Genomic DNA, 21,455 nt, shown 5'->3' with positions numbered 1-21,455 from the left:
AACTCGAACACGCGTTATCCAAGTCGAGTTCCTATTCACGAAAAAGGGCCAAACATGGTGATTGTAGCATGATACAAATCCTTTCAACTCAATGAAGGAGCTGATAAATGCCAATGACTTGTCACAATTGAAGGCTTCAGAACAGTCTTCACTTCCGAGGGTAGAATATTCAACTCGCCTTCGCATTTGAATTCTCTGATGTTCTGCCAACGACAAAACTAGCAAAATACTCACAGGAACCAACTTGGTAAATATTATTGACACTGACCTTACGATTAACTCATCTCAAACTAACAATACCGAACCAATGCCGAACCCTAACCAAACCCGCAATCTCGCGGCCGAGAAAATCATCAGGGAACAGCAAAACCGCGCATCAGCCATGAATTATTACAGCCAACAGCCCGGAATTCCACGTCCAGCAGGTGGAAGTAATAACGTGAAGAGTGCCGGCACCTATAAGGCTACGGGCACCGGTGGACAGACCTTCATGGGATCTGATGGGAACCCTAAGAGCACCTAGACTAGATGTCGCTTTCATTTTGGAATGGCACTTATCTTATGTCACTGAATGATTATACGAGGTAATGGAACATGACCGATATTGACTATGCTTTTCTTAGCGTTGAGTTTAGCGAATACCTAATCAATTCATTCTATAAACCCATATTTTTGTCTTCAGAAATGTGAAATTTGTATTCCGCCGTGTGCTTAGATGCTTCATTGATTATACCTAAACTTAGATTTAGTTTGCCGGTACAGTAATAGCACTGTTCTCCCTGTGTCACCTTAGCTTGCAAACTTTACTCAGATATCAACACCAAAAAAAAACGTATTCTTTTCTTCGTTTAAATATTCACGAGCGTCAATTCTCACATAGAGCAGGATGTGTAGTAGATTATTCGTAGAAGTCCCGCCGCAGACGCTTCGATTATTCGAGCAGCTCGAGGTACACGATATCTTCCTTATCGAATGGCAGCACCCTCTTTTAATCTGTCTAGGATACCAAACACTCGTCAGACAAAATGTAAGTACCTAATATTCTAGTATACCAGCTTACATAGAACTAAACCCCAAAGGATTATTTCTTCCTCGCTCCAGACGAACAACTCCCCATAATCGAGCATCTCGCCGCCGGTCTCGGTTACCAACCCGCCGACCACAAGACACTGCCCCCAGCTTATTCATCCGAGTATTCTAATCTGGGGCTTCGATACATAATCCGGGAGTTCGAAAAGAGTCGCTTTAACGTCAACCCATGGAATAGACTTGTGTTCCTACCTTTATCTTGGACTAGCATTTCGCGCGATGAAGCAACGCGGCTTAGCGCTTCGGAGAACAAGTTACCGTGTACGGTTCACACGGTGTCTATATCCGTCGCCTGCACCGCGCTCATGCGCATCATGACGCGAGAAAAGCGAGGAAGTCGTCTACGAGCGCGTGTGACTGCTGAACTAGTTAATGCCATTACACATCACTACTTCGACACGAGCTATGAGGGCGATTATATGGATATACCGCCGGATACGCAACCATGGACCGAGAAGGAAGTCACAGAGATGAATAATGCGATTAAGGACATTGAAAGCTGGAAGATGAGGGAAGGAGAGGAGTGGATTAGGAGCGAGCTGATACGGGCTGTGTCGGGGAAGATAGGGTATCATGAGTTGTCTTGCGGGAAGGAGTAATTGTGCTTGGTTGTAGTTTCCAAAGAAGTAGAGGCAATCGCAATGGCAAACAGTTGATAGCAAGCCTTCCTTAAAAAGTGTGCGCGCGCGTGGCCTTAGGGAGGCAGTCACCACCCATGGTGGTACAAACTATATAAGGTAGTTGCGATTGTGCCCTTCTCCCCGTAATCATTAAATAAATGCCATTAAATTTATGCAACCTGTTACCTACCAGATCATACGCACCAAGATATCTAAACCATCCATAAACAATAGCATTACACTATAAAAACCATGAATTTCGACTCCGAGCAACTCGAAGCCGCCAAGGCTGTATCCGAAGCCCTAGACTCCCTCAACATCCAACACGCCTTCATCGGCGCCTTCGCATCACGCCTCATGGGTCACGATCGCACCTGCAACCGCGTCGACGTCGGCATCGACATCTCCACATACACCGCAGTGGAAGTCTCGAAACGGTTAAACAAACACGGGGACCTGAAGAGGGCGCGCGGCCAGTTGCTGTACCTTCCCGAGGACTGGGAAGAGGAGAGTCAAGTTCCGATCGAGATAACTCCGTTATGGCCTCTTGTCGATTCTCGTACGCCTCGCGTTATCGAGGTTCGGGGTGGTAAGTGGGATTTGTAAATTTTGGCTATTGAAGTGAGGTCTAACTTTGATTTAGTCACTGTCCTGCATCCGGCTATACATGTCCTAATGGATGTCAACCTCTGCGTTCAGTACATCGGTAGTACGAGTCCTTTATCGATTTACAGGCTCCACCAAGGCCTCTCGGATACCGAGTTTCAGTTACAGTGGCTTAAACAGCATAACGAGAAGATCGACTTTTCTGGCTATCAGTCTGATCGCGATACTGTGAAGGATCTCGTCGACCACTGGCGAACGAAAAACCGGCGGGATTTGGTGGATCTATTGGATTCGGTTCTACAGCCAGAGGATAGCGAGAGGATTATGCAGGTCTAAAGGGGATCTAGATATGCGAGGATTTACTACTGCTTGTTTTCAGCTTTCAGCAGTCTAGACGTGGAAGTAGCTGCGAGGTTTCGGGTTTGTGGCGTTATGGAAAGATACCCACTAAGTAGGCGGGAAATCCGGAGTAGATAAATGGTATTTTAATGGAAGCAGTCTCTTGACTATCTCCCTGTTCCAGTAACACTCCATTGCCTCCCCCTTTCTTCTTTCTCCTTCTCTTCCTTTTCGTATTCTTCTTTGTCTTCGACTAAATCCTAACTCCACATCTCCTAAACCGCGAAATTTCACCGTGAGTTCGGGTTGTGCTTATATCATTCTTCAACGGGGAAAAATTTGCCTATATAAATAGGACAAGTTCAGCTCCGCGGAGATGTCATGGCCGGAGGTGGGTCCACTTATTCGGTATTCGGGAGACGGAGTCATGGGAGCCCCGTGCCATTTGATCCACCGACTAGACTTGGACCCTTTTGGAATTTTTGTTACACAATATGACGCCAAGTAAACAACCAATTGGTCATCGCGTCGTTTATATCCCTGAAGAACCTTGAATATCTTAGTCAAATATCCTTCTTGGTCCTTCCTCTATGCCTTCCTTGGGCATGACACCATATTCCCTGTGGAATGAGAAAGAAAATTAAACGGCAAAATTGCGTTGGCGCCAACAACGAAGAATCCCGAGGTTCAAATAAATGAATGCCATATAAGCTTACTACTGTCGCCGACATGGCTTTACACCGCTGTGGCGAGTTTGCGTCGTTGAAATACCCCCTTTCTCCCTGAATTTTGTTGAAAGGATCGTCCTTGGCACCCAAACCTTCCTTTCTGGGCCTGACTAGGCCATCCGGTATCCAGATGCCCTTCCATCCATCAAAATGGCACTTCGAGATCGACGACTATCTTAACCCCTGGCTCCCCGCAGCGCCATGGAAGCACATACCGTACCCCGTCGCGCGCTTCTTAGGCCATAGGCCGGAGCACCAGCGTCCGCTGGGTAATATAGCCATGATCTTTTGGGCCTTCATTGGGGTGTTCTGTTCGATAACTATCATCGAAGCGGTGGGCCGCGCCGTCCCTTCGTTCCGCGAACACGGTGCTCCTATCATCATCGGCAGTTTTGTAAGCTATTGACCGACTGTCTCACCTCACATCAGCTTAGAAGAAGAAGGAGGGGGGTTCAATGTAAAGTAAAATAACTAACAATATTCGGTTCCAACAAGGGCGCCGCTGCTGTCCTCGAGTTCTATGCTATCGAGTCGCCCCTCGCGCAACCGCGCAACGCTGTCCTCGGCCAAGTGTTCTCGTCCTTCGTCGGCGTCGCGATTAGCAAGTTATTTGCCTTGGGCCCGGTGTCGAGGGAGTTAACATGGCTGGGTGGCTCGCTGAGTTGTGCGTGTGCAGTTGCTGTCATGGCTTTGACAGGTACTGTGCATCCGCCCGCTGGTGCTACCGCACTCCTCGCCGTGGTCGATGAGGGTGTGGCGCATCTGGGTTGGTTCTTACTACCGATTGTCCTTCTCGGATGCGTCTTGATGCAGTGTGTCGCCCTACTGTTAAATAACATCCAACGACGGTTCCCGGTCTACTGGTGGACCCCCGCGGAAGTGGGTCGGCGGAAACAGTCACCACAGCACCGCGACGATGTACAGAGTAATAGCGATAGCGGAAGCGAAATCGGAGCTAAGCTTGAGATTACCAGAACACGTCACATGGAAGAAGGGAAAGCCGTAGTGGAGCAGGCGAAGGTAATCATAACAAGAGGGCACGTCAACGTCCCTGATGATATGTATCTCTCGCCCGAAGAGAAAATTTTTCTAGAAGAGTTAAGTGAAAGATTATGATAATTGACCTACTACTTTTGCAGTCTTCATTCCCACTAGTGTCGACTTCGACTCATAATGGCCTCAGAGGTATGACTTATTAGCATATAACCCTAGCAGTAATCTGAAGTTATAGTGATGAAGCTAGATAGGAAGGAAAGTTGTACTTGCCTGTGTTAGAGACCCTTATCGTGGCAAGGGACCGCTATCGCCACAGAGGAGGGCCCTGGCTTAAGACATGAAGACAAAGGGGCTGTTCGTGTAACTTGTGCTCTCCTTGAATAGCAACGGATTTACAGCCCCCCTTCATGGTTGGTCTTGTGGGAGCCTGCCGGCTGTGGTTACTATACCTTAGAAGGACTTCTCTATGTCATACAGCGAATAGTATGCACTATCATTGATTTAATCGCCGCATGAATATGCGATGCGTATTTTTTGCGTTACTCTTCCATGGGCGGTTCGGTCACCCACGTTAACAGGTCGACATTAGTAAGTTAGAACGATTGTCACTGGGGCGCAATTAGGCCCATTGACATCCTTGGGGAATGGTACCTTTGGAGTGGAAAAGGTAGGGAGAGCGAGGGAGGGATGAAGAATGACGAGCTACGACAGATCAGCCAGCCTTTCCCGGATTCATCAATCAACGGTACTGAGTGGCCGTAGTCTTCTGCCTCAATTCTTCGCGCATGAGGTCAACGCCATTCACCGGTCCCGATATACCCGGGAATAGTCTTCCGGCCTGCTCTTCGATCCTCTTGCAAGTGATACACGTGGATTCTACGTTCTGCACCGGGCCTTCCTGCTTGTGGTAGCAGGTCGTTCCGTTCCCGACCCTGCAGTATGTGCTCACTCTAGTGTTTCCTACATGGCCACATAGGCGATGAACTTCCCGATAGATCTGACACATGATGTGTAAGTTGTCTGACTATGTTGATTGAATTGAGATCCGATATGATAAGACTCACTTGGTTTGTAATTGTGCGAGAGAATTTGCGGATGGTTAGAGAATTACAGTATTGCGAATGAGTAGATTGAAAGTTTTATAAATCTGGAGAAATTCAATCTAGAGAAAAAAAACTCAGCCTCTTTATATAGAACGAGGTACGTCGTTGATAGTAACCGTGAGAGCAGGATTAGTACTATCCAGGCCCCACTGCACCTTGGGTTGGAAATAGTGAGACATTTATGTAGATTCTCCTGTTGCATACCTAGGTATGTTTCCTACTAATAATGTTCGGATAGGTTCGCACAGACTTGGTCGATTGAGGTTGAAGTCGGAGTCGATTATGTAAGTGTAAAGTTCTGAATAGTTCAAGATAATTGGTCAAATTAGCAACATAAAGTAACTCCGATACTCCGTTTTTTTCTGCACATCATGCTTTTTCTATAGCCCACTCGGGTTAGTTATGATGGAATTTTATGCTCAACTTGGAAACAACCTCCTCGGAAGGGTGCATGTGGTGGCTTGTGGCTTATTTTATTGAGTCCGCATCGGACCTCACTAGGCCTCACTAGCATTACAGTTCACACCAATCTCACACCAATCTCCGTATAGATGCAGTAGAGTTTAGACTATCCGTATAGAGTTAGATAGAAGGAAGGTTCTGTATAAGGTAATAAGCGCCCCACTGATCATGCCCCTATAAGTTATTTTATTGGTCATATTTAATTCTCTTAAGTCAGCATTTCTTGTTTGTGGCTTCAATTTCGCAATTTTTTCTTCTTCTTTTCCCTCAAGCATCTCTACCTATCCGACATTTGAAGTATCTACTCAAAAACATTTTTACCGGGGCGATTGGGTGAGCTGTTGAAAACTTGGGATTCGGACATTTCAAAATCGTGGCTTGAAAAGACTGGTAGCACGCACCTCCATTGCTTCACAGTCGAAGTATGGCTCACGAGTCAGCCGTGGTGGGGGGTAAGACCCCCGTCGAGACCAACTCGGATCACGAAATAGCAGCTCAAGAAGAAGGGCCCCAGCCTGTCGAGACGGAATATGATATCGAAAGAGTAGAACAAGTCTACAGGAAGTTGGATCGCCGCATTATTCCAGGTAAATATATCGACTGCCTACAATTCCCAACAACTTATTAAGAGTTGACAACAGCATTCTGGATCCTGTACTTCCTCTGCTCTGCCATTCGCTCTAATATCGGATTGGCGCAGACAATGAATGCGGATGTCGGCCATGACTTGATTACAATGCTTGGACTCTCCTCTAACGACATATCTACTGCATTGGCTCTCTTCTATGTGTCTTATGTCATTTTCGACTGCCCCTCGAATCTCATCATGAGCAAGCTCAGCCCTCGAGTTTGGATGGCTAGAATTGTCTTTGCTGTTGGTGTCATAGGTGCTTGTTTCACTGCTGTCCAGGCTGCTTGGAGCTTGAAGTGAGTTATCATAATTTCCTTCTTCTTTTAAATTGGCATATGTCGCTGATACGTGCCACAAGGCTGCTGCGTTTCCTGCTGGGTGTGGTAATTGCTGGGATGTGGCCTGGAATGTCTTATTACTTGACGTTGTTCTACCCACCCTCTCGAACAGGCAAGCGAATCGGACAGTACTTCACAGCCGCGCAGGTTTCAGCTGCTGTGGTCGGCTTAGTATCTGCGGGTTTCCAACTTATGGACGGCGCGGGCGGGCTTGTCGGCTATCAATGGATGTTTCTTATCTATGGTCTCCTCGCTGTTATCCTAGGTTGGACCCTTCTGTGGTGGCTTCCGGAACGTCCCCTACCTCCAGGAGAGAAGAGAGAGCGCTCTGGGTTCATCAAATGGCTCCCACCAACTCCCGAAGCCCTCACAGGCGAAGATGCTCTAGTTCATTATGAGGACTTGAAACGAGTCTACCATCCCAGACCTTGGGCACTTAAGGATTTGGGTTATGTCCTCATCGACTGGCGGCTATGGCCATTAACCCTCATGTATTTCGGCGTCGTGGGAGTCGGAATTGGCACCCAACTCTATGGTACAGTAATCATTCGCGGTATCAATTCATCGTTCACTGGTGTGCAACTCAGCCTTCTCTTTGCGCCCATTTGGATTGTAAGTCAACCTCTGCTAGACATTGTCTTACCAACCCCTAACTTTATAAGATGGATCTTATTGCGATCTTGCTTGTAACTCCGATCTCGGATCGTTTCCACCGTCTTCGTCCTCTGTTTTTCTCGTGTGCTGTATGCATTCAAATTGCTGGGCTTCTCACCGTCACGTTTGCCCCCACCTGGAATCCTTGGGCGAGGTATGGAGGGCTTCTTATGGTCGGATTTGGTCTTGGTCCGACGGTACCTATCTGCATGACTTGGACCAATGAGATTTTCCAGCAGCGCCACGGCGAGGTTGGTGTCGCTGCTGCATCGGCTTTGGTTTCTGGTCTCGGGAATCTCGGCAGCATTACGACAACATATGCACTTTACACAGGTTGGCCTGCAGATGCTGCTCCAGGGCCTCATCAATATCGTCGAAGCAATCTGGTTATGATTGGCATTTTATGCATGAGCATCCTGAGTAGCATTGTCATGTTCGTTGCGCTAAAAATCGTCGGAAACAAACCTAGCCACAAGATCGCTAGCAGTGGTAGCTCTACGCTTGATGGCGTGGATGGCTTTCAAGACGGCGCGGCCCGTCGTGAGCTTCAGCAGCGCGGCTTCGGTCGGATGTGGTGGAGCAGGACGTAATCATTTACATCAATCGCCCTAGATGACTATGATTATGCTCCGCTGTGAATTTCAACAACCCAACAGTGCGACCATGGTATGAATATTGTTGGGGCTACAGGCAGCTCAACCTGCCACTTATCGTCGTTCGTTTCGTTGTCACTTTTTTTTTTTTTTTTTTTACGAATTCGTAGTACGAATCACGCCCATTAACGATTCAATACGCACATCATACGGAGAGAATTTTCTAGCTTCGACAGGGAAAGTGCCGTTACGCCATCGCTGAGGTTGGGCGTATCTGGATGAAAGAGGGACAAGGCGAAAATGCTGAAACGCTATCGTTTTTGGTCCGTCTTATGGGAGGGTGGCGTAGACGGAGGTTTTTGTTTTGCATCATTTTGGTTTTGGCGCTTGCATATGATACCCCATTTGTGTTTTGAATACGCTGTCATTCGAGATATTCAACTGAAGACTCGCCGGCGACAGTGCTTTTACGCCATCGCTTGGGACGGCGTGTTGCAGCCGGGACGGGACCGGCGACAATGTTTTGCGCTATCGTTTGGGAACTCGTCTCGTGGGCGTTGCTTACACACGCTTCTTCGAGTTTGTCGTTTAGTTCTTGGTGGAGGATAAAAGAAACAAGTAGCTTGGCTGACGCTCGCTACATCGTTATATACAATTAGGCGAACATTCTTAGCCTTGCATCTATTATCGTGATTCCTTGACGCCCCTCCAACCCCTTCGCCTTCCGTAATTACACTTGACCCATCGTTCAGACGTAAACCTCATATTATGGCACATTACTGCTCGATAGAAAATTATTAACGCAATCAATTAACCCGACCTCATCGCGCAGATTGAATCCCCTTAAACATCGAGAGCTCGGGTCCAACAGGTTGTAAGAATTTGACGTCTCTGGGCTTGAGGAACATCGGCTCGGTCAATTCGAAATATTCCTTGTAGTAAGGCTTGGTAATTTGATTCTTTGATAATAGTTAGTTTCGGTTCTGGTCTCCACATCTATGGGTAAGGGAATGAAGGGTCAAGGCTAACCTCCATGAGCCATTGTGTATCCTTGGACCTGTCATACGGTTAGTACATTCATCCGATCACCATCGTATGATAGATGATACTGACCAATTTTCAACCCAACTTATTTTGCCCGGCTCTTCCGCCGATGTATATACTTCGAAAAATAAACATTCGGGCTCTGCCGCCACAAGGTCAAAGATACCCTTGAACGCAGCCAAGAATCGCTGCACGTTCTCCGGTGCGATGTGCACTGTTACATGGAGACTGATGACTGCCTTCGCCATCTCGCCGGCGTTGTCGGTTTGCTTTTGACGATCTTGAATAGATGGGGTCTCCACTTTGGTCTCGGGAGACTTGGCGGTGGCGGTGGCTGCGGTTGGGACGGCACTGACGGAGGTATGAACTGATTGTCTTTTTGCAGCTTTATTATCTTTGTCTCTCTTGCTTCCGCTGCGGCTAAGGGATATGCTGCTATTCCTCCAATGCTTCAGCATCGAGTTTCTTATACCGCTGCCGGTGGTGGTGGTAGTTGTGCTGCTCATATTGAATGTCTATAAGACCCAAGGCTTATTAACCAACGACGTCTTGGATGCATATGCATATTCTTTCCCAGCGTCGTAGCAAACTTATGTAGTATTTAAGCAAAGTAAGGGTATGGTAACTTCGGTATATAAGTTTGTTCGATGCTACCCATCGCAAATCGAAACATACAACTCCTCAAAAGACCCGGGGATTACAGGGGGATCCTCAGTTTAGAACGGCGTGGGGATTCCTTCTAAGAATACGATACCTAGGCTCCTACGATTTTTGTTTGTGTGTTTTATGGACTTATGTCCGAAACCCAGGTATACAACTACCCACACTAAGACCAGGAAGGGCAATAGACAGCGGATGGTGGGGCACGCATGCAAGGGACTATTTTTTTCTTATTGAGATGGGCTCGGCTTTAGCTTGCTGCAGATTCCTTGCTGGATCGGGGTTTACGTCCGCTATCTTCCCGCTCTACTTTACGCTGTTCATGTAACAAACATCGCGGCAGGGGACCCCGTGTTACTACAACATAGTCATGTAAGTGGCGGCAGTGTTAGATGGCTATTGGTGGTATAACATGCACGAAATCGCATGTGTTACAACGCGGCCCCCGGCAGATCTGTGTTTAAAATGGGTGAAAACGCTTCCCGGGATTTGGTCGCCCATGTCTGTATGGTAAGCGGGTAAGGGTCTTTTTTGTCATTTATTTGGACACGGACCATTTAAACGAATCAATGGCGATGAGACTGTCGATTAGAATGGTCCTCATTTACAAACGTCCAAAAAAGAACCACACATCATTTTGAAAAAAGTCCCTTGATTCCGTAAACGACAAATGCTCACGACCACACCTCAACCCTATTTGGGTATTCTCGCCGTGGGACTTTTTTCTGGTTCAAGATGGGATGGACGGGTTATTCATGCTGGAACCCTTCCGACTTGACTGGATTTACGATTTAATAGGCCCGTCTTGGTTAGATCGGACGTTTAGATCCTTATCCATTCGTCTATGGAAACTGTGGCGTACGACGGCGCGGAGCGATGCAGAAGGATTGTGGGGCCTGACCGAGTTTCTGGTAAGTTGACAGGCCGCGTGTTGCATGGTTCTATTATCGAAATGGTTACCGTAAAGGCCAAGAGTGTTTCGAAGTTGCTTCTAGACTTGAAGGACTTTGTTTCGAATTGATCTACCACTAGATAGAATTATGGTTAGATTATGGCATTGTAGGCTGTAATAAGTCTAGAGTAGTTAGGTAATACACCTCGCCTATTCATCTTAATTCTAAGATCCTAATACAGGTTTCGGGACGCTATGGCATAATGTCATATACAGCTGGGATAATGGGTGGCGTTTTCGATGAGAGGTACCCAAGAATTTCGACCCCTCCAAGAGACAGATCCTTTGCGGAAATGTGCTAATATCACTGTTACTGTCCACTATAGTGTAGAAACGTTGGGACATCATCACCAACATGCATGAAGACTTCTGGTCCTAGACGCTATCGCGGCTATACATGACAAATCGGAACCTCATCTCGTCCGAATGTCCGGATTCACGGAATTACTAACATTAATAATGTCCTTCTCCCCCGGATTTCGGCCGAATGATCAGAAACAAAATCCTCGATCATCAGTCCTGGGTTGGTGACGTGGCCGAGTCATCACTATACGCCATCGTTACACCTGTAAGAGGCGAAGTTGTATCTAGGGAACCCAAGGTAACTTTGCCATGGACTTTGTTGTTACATCTCATGGGAGGCATGTCGACAAAAGTATCTCCCTTCTACTAAAGGAACCTTTCCCGAGCCAAACTGAAGCATTTCCCGCGTTGATCTAAGGATGGGTCGCAATTTAATTTGAGAACTACTATGGTATTACAACGCAGACGTATATGTAAAGCAACTTCAGAAACCTGCCGGAATAGAGACCGTATGTTAAGCAATCACAGCATGATCTACTTCTGTTTGATAGATATCGGACCCGAGAATCTGGACCAAGGCCTACCGAATTTGGTTATCTGCACTGGTCTTTTGCGTGAGCGACAATATTACCCGACCTATGGTACTCCATGTTAATGTAGATCATTAACAAGCGCCCCATATCAACATTTCGGGTTTGTCTCGTATTGTGTTTGCGTATTGGTGTGGATGAGGCGACGCGTTTGGGCTTCTAATTATCGCATTTGTCTCTTTGAAGTAGAAATCGTATAGTTCCAAAGTCCCCAGAGACGCTGCATAGTTCCAACTACCTCCAACTCACCCGATTAACTCACACAACACACACCGGTCGGCGGCCAGCATAGCTTTCAGCAAGCCTGTGTAGCAAAGAGGTGAAAACAGAGCAGATTAGCACTATATCCCAAAACTCTTGGATGAGTTTAAACCGGGGTTGAAAAAAAAATATTTGTTTACTCTTCGCGCCGTCTCAATGTCTACGTCCCTTTCCTTCTCTCTTTGGAATCAAGCTACTATTATTATATCTAAGATATCACAGAGTTTGTTGGACATAACAATCACATTATCACAAGACCAAAATACACCATTTGTTGTCAACGAACTTTTATTGAGTTATCCTTACAGATAATCTAGCACACAGCTCCTATCCCAATGATGACCAGAACCCATCTTGAGAAAAATAATACTTAGCCACTGTTTTTACTCACCTACCTAGGAACCTACGTACACGCTTTCTCGCCCTCGACTTCGCGAGGTACATATTAACATACCTACTTATAGATACACCGCGTTTTTCCACCCACGGAACGCCAACGACGACTTAACCCCCGAGCACTCGACAAGAATTCCCCCCCCCCCTTTTTATTTATTTCGCTACGACACTCACCCCAGAACAAACCCTATACCCCCCTAAATCCACCTTCCCACGCGCCTGCTCCGTGATCCAATCCGCCGTCGTCCAACCCCGCATATGCGCGCTCTCAGGCTTCACCTTATCGACAGCCGGGATCGCAGGCGGAGCTACGAAGTGCGCCATTGTGGACACTTTACTTTTATCCCTACCCCTAGGCCAAGAACTTAGTTTTGGAGTTGGCAGGCTAGTGAGGCAGGATTGGGGGACGATTTGTATGGCGTGCAAGGGCAGGGATCGGGTGCGTGGTGCGGGTTGAGGGTTTTGGTGGACGGGGTCGTAGATGAGAGATAGACGAGGTGGGCGCGGCGTTAGAGGGGGCGAGGGCGTGGATATGTCCATTGGTGTTAGGAGCGGTGGTGAGGGTTCGCGCTGCTGCCGCTTTTGTGACGGTGGGCCGTGAGGTCCTGGGGGTGAGGATTCTCGTCGCCATTGTAGTTGCTCTTCCTCTTCCGCCTGCTCTTGTGGCTGTAGGTATGGATTTGGTGGCGATGCCGGCTCCATTTCCATTAAATCTGGCCATGGAGACGGCAGAGCTGATATTACCATCATATCTGGCTCTTGAGATGGAGATGGAGGATTGGATATTACTATCATTTCCGTCTCCATCGGCTCTGGCTCAGGCGTTGGTGATACGATCTGCATGGGTTCAGGCGACGGCTCGGGCGACGGCGCTGCCGACCGGAGGTATAGTCGCGTCATAGAACGTGTCGCTACTATTGTACGCCGACTCATCGACCGCTGTGCGACTCGCCCCATGGGCCAGTCTGCTGGTTGAGAGTCGAGAACTACGACGTCGGAGTCGTTGTCAGAGTCAGAGTAGTAGTCAGCGTGATAGTCACAGTCGGATTCGACAGTCGTTCTATGAGGGTTGTCAGCGGTAGGGGAAGGGGAGGGTGAGGGTGAAGGTGGTGGGGGACTAGGGGGAGGGGTACTGGGAGGACCAGGAGGCCTGGAAGGTACAGGTAAAGCGCGAACGTTTGATTCTGGATACTGGTGATCCAGCGTCCGAGCCATAGGTAAGTAGCTCGACATAAAGTCGAAGGTGCTCTGTGCTAGATTAATATAGTAAGATGGACTATTCATCATGCTTGACGGCCTGGAACGTACCGCTAAGTATTAGCAATTGGCTTTGAGATGCGGACAAGAAAGATACTTTATGCTTTGACAATTATCAAAAAAACATGGCATGATTTCGTAGACAATTTCATTGTTTCTAGTTGTTGTATATGAAAAGATCCAAATGTCCCATGATTACAATGTTGTTGTTGTACACTAAGCGCTTTCTTTCAGTTACGTACAAGACGGTTTGTCTGCGCTATTGTAACTGTATGAAATGTTATCACTGTATTCTGGATTGATAGGAGTGGGCATAGAAAGAAAAAGGTTTATTCGATAAACTCGAGGCTTTGAATGGCATGTTGTAGAATACAGTGATTGAATGTTGTGGTTTGGTTATAAGATATACAAAAAAAGAAAAAAAATTTGTTGGCCATCTGGGGAGTCGAACCCCAGGGTCTAACGATACTAGTAAGTATATTATAGTAAGGATACTGGTAAAGGTACAGGTAACGCTTGGAAGTATAACATGTATCGCTAGGCCGCGCCGACTCGGCCATTGTTCATTTCTTAGGAGCCATAAGACTATCTACACTTATATGTTGTCTTCAACTAACCAACCGGGTGATTGCTGTAGGTCAAGGTTAAATGAAGGGTTGAGCGGTGGTTTGTGGGTTTTTGTTGTGATAGTTGGATGTACTTTTTCAAGCGTCAAGGTGCATGGCCTAAGCATCTCTAGTGACACGGGCGGATGGCTGTCCCAAAGGTTTGGTATTGGCCTCGACGAAGGATGTGCCTTGAGCTGTGAAATGAAGAGGGTGAGTAAGGCTGCATAGTGATCCAGAGTACAGGTAGGTACAAGCGGGCAGTCTAATAACATCACAACATGCATTAATCCGGGCAACATACCTTCTAACGTTAGGATATAATAACCACACCTTTACGAACAAATACGTTAGCACTTATAATAGATGGGAATAGAGAAATGCAAATGGTATTGGGGTTTATCTGAATGAATCCCTGGCGGGTTGACACTGCCCGCAAAGGTGTCAGGTGATGTAACATAGCGCCAATAATGCTCAATCAATAGGTACTCAAGCGCCTTCAAGAGGGGCGCAATCATATAACACGGCGATTTACATACGAGGGTCGGTTTCGAGAGTGCCCAGGCTTATTGGATATTTGGGGAATTCTCTGTTGGCCCAGCCTAAAATATCGAGGGCAGTCAACCTCGCCAGGCGGCTGGCATGTATGAGCCGACTAAATATGGTGGAGGAGCTGGTTGGTTCCCCTACGAACCTCTTCCACGGCCCCTTCCGTTTCCGCGACCTCTTCCATGACCCCCTCGACCTCGACCACCTCGACCGCGACCGCCGCGGCTACCTTGACTGTCCTGACCAGATCTATCACCCGTGCTATCTCCAGCAGAGAAATTGAAGGTTTGAGGACGCGGGGGCAGGGAAGCCGGTGGCGGAGGTGCTAAAGACCTCTCACGCCGAGCTGAACGGGGCGGAGGAGGACCAGGCGGAAGGGGTGGTTGAAACGATGAGTTGTTCCCTTGGACAATTCCAGACGAAGTCGGAGGACGACTTTTCCTGTGACGGGGTTTCCTAGTATTGGTGCTTCCTTGCCCGACGGATCCGATATTACTCGATATCCTTATCTCGCCACGGGGCGCAGGCCGTGAAACAGGTGCATGGACTAGATCCTCCTCCGAATCGTCGTCTGAGACGAAATGAGTATGGGTCTGCCTCTTTGCCCTTCCGAGAATGTGGAAATCAGTATGACTTGATTGGGAAGGCTCCACGCCTACCCAGGCGACGGCGATATCTTGGCTGTTTTCGTCTACATAACGGAGACGATTCGCCTGTGACCAAGTGGACCAACCAGTCACCTTGCCACCTCTATCTGGTAATCCACATTCTGGACCATAGTGACCACTAGCACCGCAGGTGTAACAGAAGATTGGAATGTCTTTCACCTTTTTATGAAGCTCGGCGACCAGCTTAAATGACCTCCATCTTTCGGAGCATTGATCTTCCGCGTGTTCGGCGCCGCAGAAAGCACAGCCACCTTGCTCTTCCACCGCGAGCGCAAGCTTTTCGTCACAAGTGTTGCCGTTGTGGCCTAACTGGCGACATTTGGAACACCGCTGTTTCAATGGGCAGCCGAATCGAGAGTGTTCTTGGCTTCCACAGTACTGGCATGTGAGCTCTGGACAATCACGAGCACGGTGCCCAACACCAGAGCAATACAAACAGTATTTGGATGGATCTTCTGCATCTGGAAAGAACCTTCGCTGTTGTTCCAATTCTTCATCGCCGTCCGGTACCTCTCGTATTCGCATCGCTCCGTTGGAGGTAACTGGCAACCTGATACCTTTTTGAGGCTCGTGTTCGGGTTTACTTCCGTTAATAGGTGCAACGTGCTCCCGAGTTGTGTTGTCCTCTTTCAATATACTCTCTGTCGGCTTGGCTTCTGCCTTTTTGCTCTTTGATTGTTTAGCCTTTGGTCCCTTGGTGCCTTTTTGTTCCTTGAACGAAGACACAGTCTTTAAAACAAGAGACTCTAGATCCGTCTTAGCTAGAGTCTTCTCGGCGAGGTCCCGGCCGATATTCCGACGCTTCCTAGTGGCATTTAGAAGAGGGCCGTTTGGTCGGATGAGATGTTCCCGAAATCCTGTGAGGACAACTTCGGCGGTTATGCGGTCAGATATGAAAGCGTTCTGCTGGAGAAATGCCTGTATCCACTGGGGAAGCCTATCATCCCAATAGCTAGGTGATCTCTCGGTAGACTTTTTCATTCGGAAATGCAGGTTTGGGAACTTCCAAGTATATTCGCCCACGGTGAATGTGGGATCAGGTTTCGTATTCGGATCATCTGGCTTTACGCTGGGTACTTGTGTTGTGTTATCCTGACTAGGGCGCGATGGGGAATTTTCCTCATCCTCATCGTCGTCGTTTACGTCATCTTTGATATCGTCACCTTCGTCATTATCATCCCATTCATCTCGCTCCCTAGTCAGAGCATAGCGAGATGGTTCTGCTTTGGTAGACGTATTTGGAAAGAGTTGTGCAGTCGGCTTTCCAAATGAGGTCCTAGCACCTAAACTAACCCCTTGATTCCAGCCCAAATGTTGCACAGGCTGGCTCTTGGATATATCAGCGGAAGGAGTTTCATCCGTCTTGCTAGGCTCCTGTACCTCGGACATGCTAGTATCGACCTCACCATCCTCGGAAGGTTCGTGTGTGGCTACCTCAGTAGTAGTAGCCTGAGTACTATGATCTTCAGTGGCTTGGCCAGCAGGACTAGGACCAGGACTCGACTCTACTATCTCGCCGTCATCCAAATCCTCGTCACTGCCACCGTTGGGATTCACCGTCTTTTGCTTCTTCGGTGCATGATATGCTGTGTCATGATGCTCGCCTTCGTCGTCAGACATAGGCAAGCCCTTCAATTCCTGACCATAGTCGCGGGGCCGCTTTTGACCAGCTAGGCTACTAGGAGTACCCGGTTCGCCTAAGCCGGCATCAGTGGCAGGGACTTCAGTAGCACCATCCATCGCTATTGAGTTATTTTCCCACGAAGCCACAGCGATGAAGATCGGTGTGGGAATGAATGATGAGTAAAGGGTGATATGTAGATTGGGGGTATTGTGGTATGAGTTCTGGAGAAGGGGGAATGTGACATAGGAACTATCGTAGGACTCGATAGTAAGGCAATAGGTAGTGTTTTTGTCAAAATTGACTTGCCGGATTGTATGAAGCGAAGAGTGTGTATTAACCACTTACGCCGTTCATTCGCTGATACCCTCGCTCTCGCACGTTGAGCTTGGAGAGTACACGGTGTAGCAATCAAATTTTAGAGCGAGTGGTATTTAAGAAAATATTTCTTTTCAAAATACAACTCGTTCTTTCTAATCCGACATGGATTGCTTAGATTGCCAAAGGGAAAATGCCTTCTTTTTCTGGATCGCGACTTCAAGAACGCGTCTTCGATGACTTCATAGGTTGGGCGATAATGAGAAAGGAATTGATGTGTGCAAGAGAAAAAATAAAATCAGTGCACGGTCCTTTCCTTTTTCTGCGCCCGTTATTATAGTTATGATTATGTTATCGGTTGGGAGTCCTAAATTGCTGTAACCGCACGGGCAGCATATGCGATGATGATTTATCGAGATGGTGATATGATTGATGTAGAAGTGAATGAAATGTTGATATTGAGGCTCTTCAAAGATTTTTTTCTTTCTTTCTTTCTTTCTTTCTTCCGTTTGCCCTTCTAAGATTAAAGTACCTAGGTACCTAAGTATCTGGGCTGTGCAAGTTGGCAAAATATATACAGTGGGTACAGCTAGATACAGTAGGTACATGCATCTAGTCGGAATTAATGGCGGCAAACTGTGGTGATCTACGAATTGAAACGTACCTTCTTGCCTAGATGAAACAGGTTTAGCGGGTCATAAAATGCCCCGCTGCACTCTCCCTATCAGCCTATTAAGATGCTCCGTATGTATGATTATTCATCTAGGTGAACTCAAAGAAAAAGGGGATCTAAGGTCGGACTCCGCGGGCCCAAGTGTTTGGGAAGGAAGTGACCGAAGTGACCACCTTGAGCACATAATCACGTGGCCTCGTGAGACCTGGTCGATGTACCCTAGCTTACCTAGGTACCTAGGTATTACCCTAGCATGGTAAACCTTGGCAAAATTGAGCTCAACAACAATTTGATTGAACACAAATCACCGAGAAGACCCATAATGACCCCAAATTCTAAATTCTCCAGCTGGGTTTTTAGCCACTGAAGCCACGCAGTACAGCAGCATTTAGCACTATTAGCACCATCAGCACTGCCCAGGTACCTAAGCTTGCTAAGTAAAAGTACGACACGCCGCCAAAGTCTAGGCGTAATTGGTTGTAATTGGCAATCTGACCCCTGTTTTCCCAATTGCCCAAAATCTCCAAATTCATCAAGCAACCCCCCCTTGTCTCCTTGTAAACCTGTCCACTGTTCACTGTTACTTGCTGACTTTGCTTCGGTCTACGGTCCACGGCCACGGTCTACAGTCTACTTCGTTATTGTACCTCATTTGTCTTTGATCATCACCTTCCATAACCATTCTTGTCTATTCTACTACTACCTCTCTACCTATTAACTAACCCTAACAAAAACAACTACTTTTTACCATTCTTCTAATCTTCGTGATCATCCACTTTATTCGTAATACACTTCTGTTAATTGTATTCATCCTCAATCTATTATTTTTCCCGAGCCCTTTTCTGGTCAAGAGTGCAGTATTAGAAAACCGTGTTTCTACTTTCATTGCGCATCTCATCCAAAATCTCCCTCCATGACCTCGACAATTCGACTCTCCTAAACCCAGCATCTCTAGCTTTCCTTGCTCCTCTCAGCATCAGCTGCAGCCTTTTTTTTTTGCGATACCCCCTAGACTACCTTACTCTTCAACTTCCTCACCTAGCAATCGACAGCTAGCGAAACCCCCTTTACCTTTTTTCCGACAATCATATTAGTAGCCACGGCGTATACGCTTACAATACCTCCGGTACGGCCGACAACACGGAACAGGTACACCCAGATCAACCTGTGTGTGTGGATGACGACTATATCCAAAACTACAAGATCCAAGTCGACTTCCCCGTCCAATACCGCCAAAGTGTCTTCCCCAATACTTATCCCCCGCACCGTCTCCTACGACGTCGGTACCAATCCTCCAAGACGGGGTGGTACATATCTCAATATGGGTGACTCGAAGACGACTAGGAGGCGAAGATCGAGTAGCATTCTTCAGATATATCAGGAGCCGCAGGAACCGATAGAGCAACTGAGTGACCAGTCCGCTCTGCCGAACCTCAATGCGAACTGGGTAAACGCTAAAGGTACGTTATATATATGAGGCTATGGTTCACCGAGATTACATAATTATGTACCCCGGATGCTCGGCAGGCAACACATATAACTAACCAGCTGGCCATCAACAGGAGCGTGGACCATCCACATTGTTCTGATCGCCGCGTTAAAGATATTGTGGGATGTGATCCCCGGCGTCTCGCAGGAAACTTCTTGGACTTTGACCAATATTTCCTACATGTTCGGCTCGTATATCATGTTCCACTACGTCCGAGGCGTACCATTCGACTTCAATAGCGGGGCTTACGACAACTTGAATATGTGGGAACAAATCGACGACGGCGCACAATACACACCCTCCAAGAAATTCCTACTCAGCGTTCCTATTGTGCTCTTCCTCTTGAGTACGCACTACACTCATTACGACCTCACATATTTCACAATCAACTTTCTGGCTGTGCTAGCGGTAGTCATACCGAAATTACCCTTCGTGCGTTCCCAAAAATAAAATAAAAAAGTCCGATTTTACCCCTTAGACAGACTAGCTAACCGGTTATTTTACAGAGTCACCGCATGAGAGTAGGTTTGTTTTCCGGCGTGCCGGAGGAGTGAAAGAAAGAATAGAAAAAGCAATGGCATCTGGTGTATTTGTGTAGGCGTTTGAAAGGGGTCGTTTCTACGGGGAGGCTACGCATCATTAAAGGGGGGGCCGATACGTCAAATCGAGTTACAGGAGACGATTACCAAATCGAACGCTCGAACATAGGAAACAAGTCAGCTAGTCAGGAAAGACGCCATGTTCCAAGAGCCGTCCGTCCGGTCCTGTCGTACCGAGAAATCCCGCCTCATTGAGTTCTGTGATCATCAGCTCTAAGTACTGTTGTCATGTCATCGGTGTCTTATCATTGGTGTAAATATCGTTGCCGTAGATGTACAAAACAGTCACGACATTACGGACAGAATACCCGTTCCGATTCAATGTGATAATACTCTTGTACGTTGGTATTATACCCCCCTGACGAAGTGGCTCGAGAGCAGCTTTGAGAACAAGCAGGAACCTCCGTTTTACCCTATGAATTTCTCGAGATCCAATCAAGTTTATGGGCTCTGCAACGTCTCGGACTTTTTGCTTCTCCCGCAATTAGCCCAGATAGATAGTCATAACATCTGCCATGCAACTTCTGACTTAGACGATAGTATTATGTAGCTTCATTCTCGGTGTAAATACAGGTTCATGTAAAACGTAACAAGTAGGTATGTTTGAAGGTAGGAGGAAATATTCACAATTGGGCCTATCCGTCTCGATCTAGGTACTCTCTACCTCTCGCCCTCATTTTCTTCACTTTTGGCCCTAGCTTTACCTTAACCAGTTCTTCACAAAGCCCCATCGGTAGAACAATTACTATTAAAGCCTCGTAGTTTTCTACGGGCTAGCAGCAGTTAAACCCCCCACCAAGAACCGTAACACCACAGTTAATAACCCGGGGTGGAACTCATCCTCGCCCCTACCCCCACGATAACCAATTTCACCTACAATCCCTCTCCCTTTACCTCACTTCCTATCCTATCTCATAGCACAAAACCTCTCATCGACTCGCCTGAAAGGCAAGAGTCGAGACAGGGAGTCAGACTTACTCAACCACCCACCCCATAACAAGGCAGAGGAACTGCTGTCCCACAACACAATGCCGAACGCAACTCTGCTCTTCTACATCCCCTGTCCCAGCCACGGACCACGAATCGTCCGAAGAGGTGTTCAATATACTGAAGGGCTATGAGTAGTCATGGTTAGGCTGTTCGTCGCTTTAATTGCCTTCGCATGATGGGTATGGAATATGCATATAGAGTGCAGGCAGCACCTCATGCTCCCGACCGAAAAGGTAGTATTCTTAAAGCATCACGACTACAGATCAGGTTTCAATAATAAACCGGTCAGCCTCGGATGTGCCTCGGGGCGTACTGTCTAAT

The 21,455-nt window shown here is 47.4% G+C and overlaps 9 protein-coding genes across 9 annotated transcripts; 5 read left to right on the top strand and 4 right to left on the bottom strand.

The window, feature by feature from the left end:
- Positions 1-886: 886 nt before the first annotated feature.
- Positions 887-1,844, top strand: F4822DRAFT_442760 (uncharacterized protein; the record flags this gene model as incomplete). Its single annotated transcript, XM_051463029.1, has 2 exons — positions 887-1,027; positions 1,080-1,844. The coding sequence occupies 2 exons, from the start codon at positions 887-889 to the stop codon at positions 1,686-1,688; spliced, it is 750 nt and encodes a 249-aa protein (XP_051315247.1). The 3' UTR covers positions 1,689-1,844.
- A 117-nt stretch (positions 1,845-1,961) lies between these two features.
- Positions 1,962-2,651, top strand: F4822DRAFT_427820 (uncharacterized protein; the record flags this gene model as incomplete). Its single annotated transcript, XM_051460801.1, has 2 exons — positions 1,962-2,298; positions 2,353-2,651. 2 exons carry the CDS (start codon positions 1,962-1,964, stop codon positions 2,649-2,651), a joined length of 636 nt encoding a protein of 211 aa, XP_051315246.1.
- An 861-nt stretch (positions 2,652-3,512) lies between these two features.
- On the top strand, positions 3,513-4,958 carry F4822DRAFT_442758 (HPP family-domain-containing protein; the record flags this gene model as incomplete). The annotated part of the gene is made up of 2 exons (XM_051463028.1): positions 3,513-3,776; positions 3,878-4,958. 2 exons carry the CDS (start codon positions 3,513-3,515, stop codon positions 4,496-4,498), a joined length of 885 nt encoding a protein of 294 aa, XP_051315245.1. The 3' UTR covers positions 4,499-4,958.
- A 1,182-nt stretch (positions 4,959-6,140) lies between these two features.
- F4822DRAFT_202023 (MFS general substrate transporter) lies at positions 6,141-8,308 on the top strand. The gene is made up of 4 exons (XM_051453737.1): positions 6,141-6,530; positions 6,585-6,870; positions 6,933-7,524; positions 7,575-8,308. The coding sequence occupies exons 1-4, from the start codon at positions 6,368-6,370 to the stop codon at positions 8,154-8,156; spliced, it is 1,623 nt and encodes a 540-aa protein (XP_051315244.1). The 5' UTR covers positions 6,141-6,367; the 3' UTR covers positions 8,157-8,308.
- A 523-nt stretch (positions 8,309-8,831) lies between these two features.
- F4822DRAFT_398454 (uncharacterized protein) lies at positions 8,832-9,963 on the bottom strand. Its single transcript, XM_051457695.1, has 3 exons — positions 9,273-9,963; positions 9,189-9,216; positions 8,832-9,118 (listed from the first exon to the last, which is right to left on the bottom strand). Exons 1-3 carry the CDS (start codon positions 9,707-9,709, stop codon positions 8,981-8,983), a joined length of 603 nt encoding a protein of 200 aa, XP_051315243.1. The 5' UTR covers positions 9,710-9,963; the 3' UTR covers positions 8,832-8,980.
- Positions 9,964-12,518: 2,555 nt separating this feature from the next.
- F4822DRAFT_442757 (uncharacterized protein) lies at positions 12,519-13,580 on the bottom strand (the record flags this gene model as incomplete). Its single annotated transcript, XM_051463027.1, has 1 exon — positions 12,519-13,580. One exon carries the CDS (start codon positions 13,578-13,580, stop codon positions 12,519-12,521), a length of 1,062 nt encoding a protein of 353 aa, XP_051315242.1.
- A 1,013-nt stretch (positions 13,581-14,593) lies between these two features.
- F4822DRAFT_398450 (uncharacterized protein) lies at positions 14,594-17,928 on the bottom strand. The gene has a single exon (XM_051457694.1). It carries the CDS (start codon positions 17,182-17,184, stop codon positions 14,914-14,916), a length of 2,271 nt encoding a protein of 756 aa, XP_051315241.1. The 5' UTR covers positions 17,185-17,928; the 3' UTR covers positions 14,594-14,913.
- On the bottom strand, positions 17,405-18,141 carry F4822DRAFT_201997 (uncharacterized protein). Its single transcript, XM_051453736.1, has 2 exons — positions 18,048-18,141; positions 17,405-17,995 (listed from the first exon to the last, which is right to left on the bottom strand). The coding sequence occupies exon 2, from the start codon at positions 17,989-17,991 to the stop codon at positions 17,626-17,628; it is 366 nt and encodes a 121-aa protein (XP_051315240.1). The 5' UTR covers positions 17,992-17,995; positions 18,048-18,141; the 3' UTR covers positions 17,405-17,625.
- A 1,236-nt stretch (positions 18,142-19,377) lies between these two features.
- On the top strand, positions 19,378-19,995 carry F4822DRAFT_436932 (Orm1 type endoplasmic reticulum protein; the record flags this gene model as incomplete). The annotated part of the gene is made up of 2 exons (XM_051462362.1): positions 19,378-19,516; positions 19,619-19,995. 2 exons carry the CDS (start codon positions 19,378-19,380, stop codon positions 19,993-19,995), a joined length of 516 nt encoding a protein of 171 aa, XP_051315239.1.
- Positions 19,996-21,455: the final 1,460 nt, after the last annotated feature.

The sequence above is a fragment of the Hypoxylon trugodes genome (assembly GCF_022578975.1).
Source record: "Hypoxylon trugodes strain CBS 135444 unplaced genomic scaffold F4822scaffold_4, whole genome shotgun sequence".
NCBI classification, from domain to species: domain Eukaryota; kingdom Fungi; phylum Ascomycota; class Sordariomycetes; order Xylariales; family Hypoxylaceae; genus Hypoxylon; species Hypoxylon trugodes.
This window is presented reverse-complemented; position numbering and strand designations above follow the sequence as displayed.

Coding starts and splice junctions, on each gene's coding strand:
- F4822DRAFT_398454 (XM_051457695.1), bottom strand. CDS start 9,709: ATGAGCAGCACAACTACCACCACCACCGGCAGCGGTATAAGAAACTCG. Junction 9,217..9,272: donor ATAAGTTGGGTTGAAAATTG/GTCAGTATCATC, acceptor ACCGTATGACAG/GTCCAAGGATACACAATGGC. Junction 9,119..9,188: donor ATACACAATGGCTCATGGAG/GTTAGCCTTGAC, acceptor CTATTATCAAAG/AATCAAATTACCAAGCCTTA.
- F4822DRAFT_201997 (XM_051453736.1), bottom strand. CDS start 17,991: ATGTACCTACTGTATCTAGCTGTACCCACTGTATATATTTTGCCAACT.
- F4822DRAFT_202023 (XM_051453737.1), top strand. CDS start 6,368: ATGGCTCACGAGTCAGCCGTGGTGGGGGGTAAGACCCCCGTCGAGACC. Junction 6,531..6,584: donor GGATCGCCGCATTATTCCAG/GTAAATATATCG, acceptor AGTTGACAACAG/CATTCTGGATCCTGTACTTC. Junction 6,871..6,932: donor CAGGCTGCTTGGAGCTTGAA/GTGAGTTATCAT, acceptor ACGTGCCACAAG/GCTGCTGCGTTTCCTGCTGG.
- F4822DRAFT_398450 (XM_051457694.1), bottom strand. CDS start 17,184: ATGGATGGTGCTACTGAAGTCCCTGCCACTGATGCCGGCTTAGGCGAA.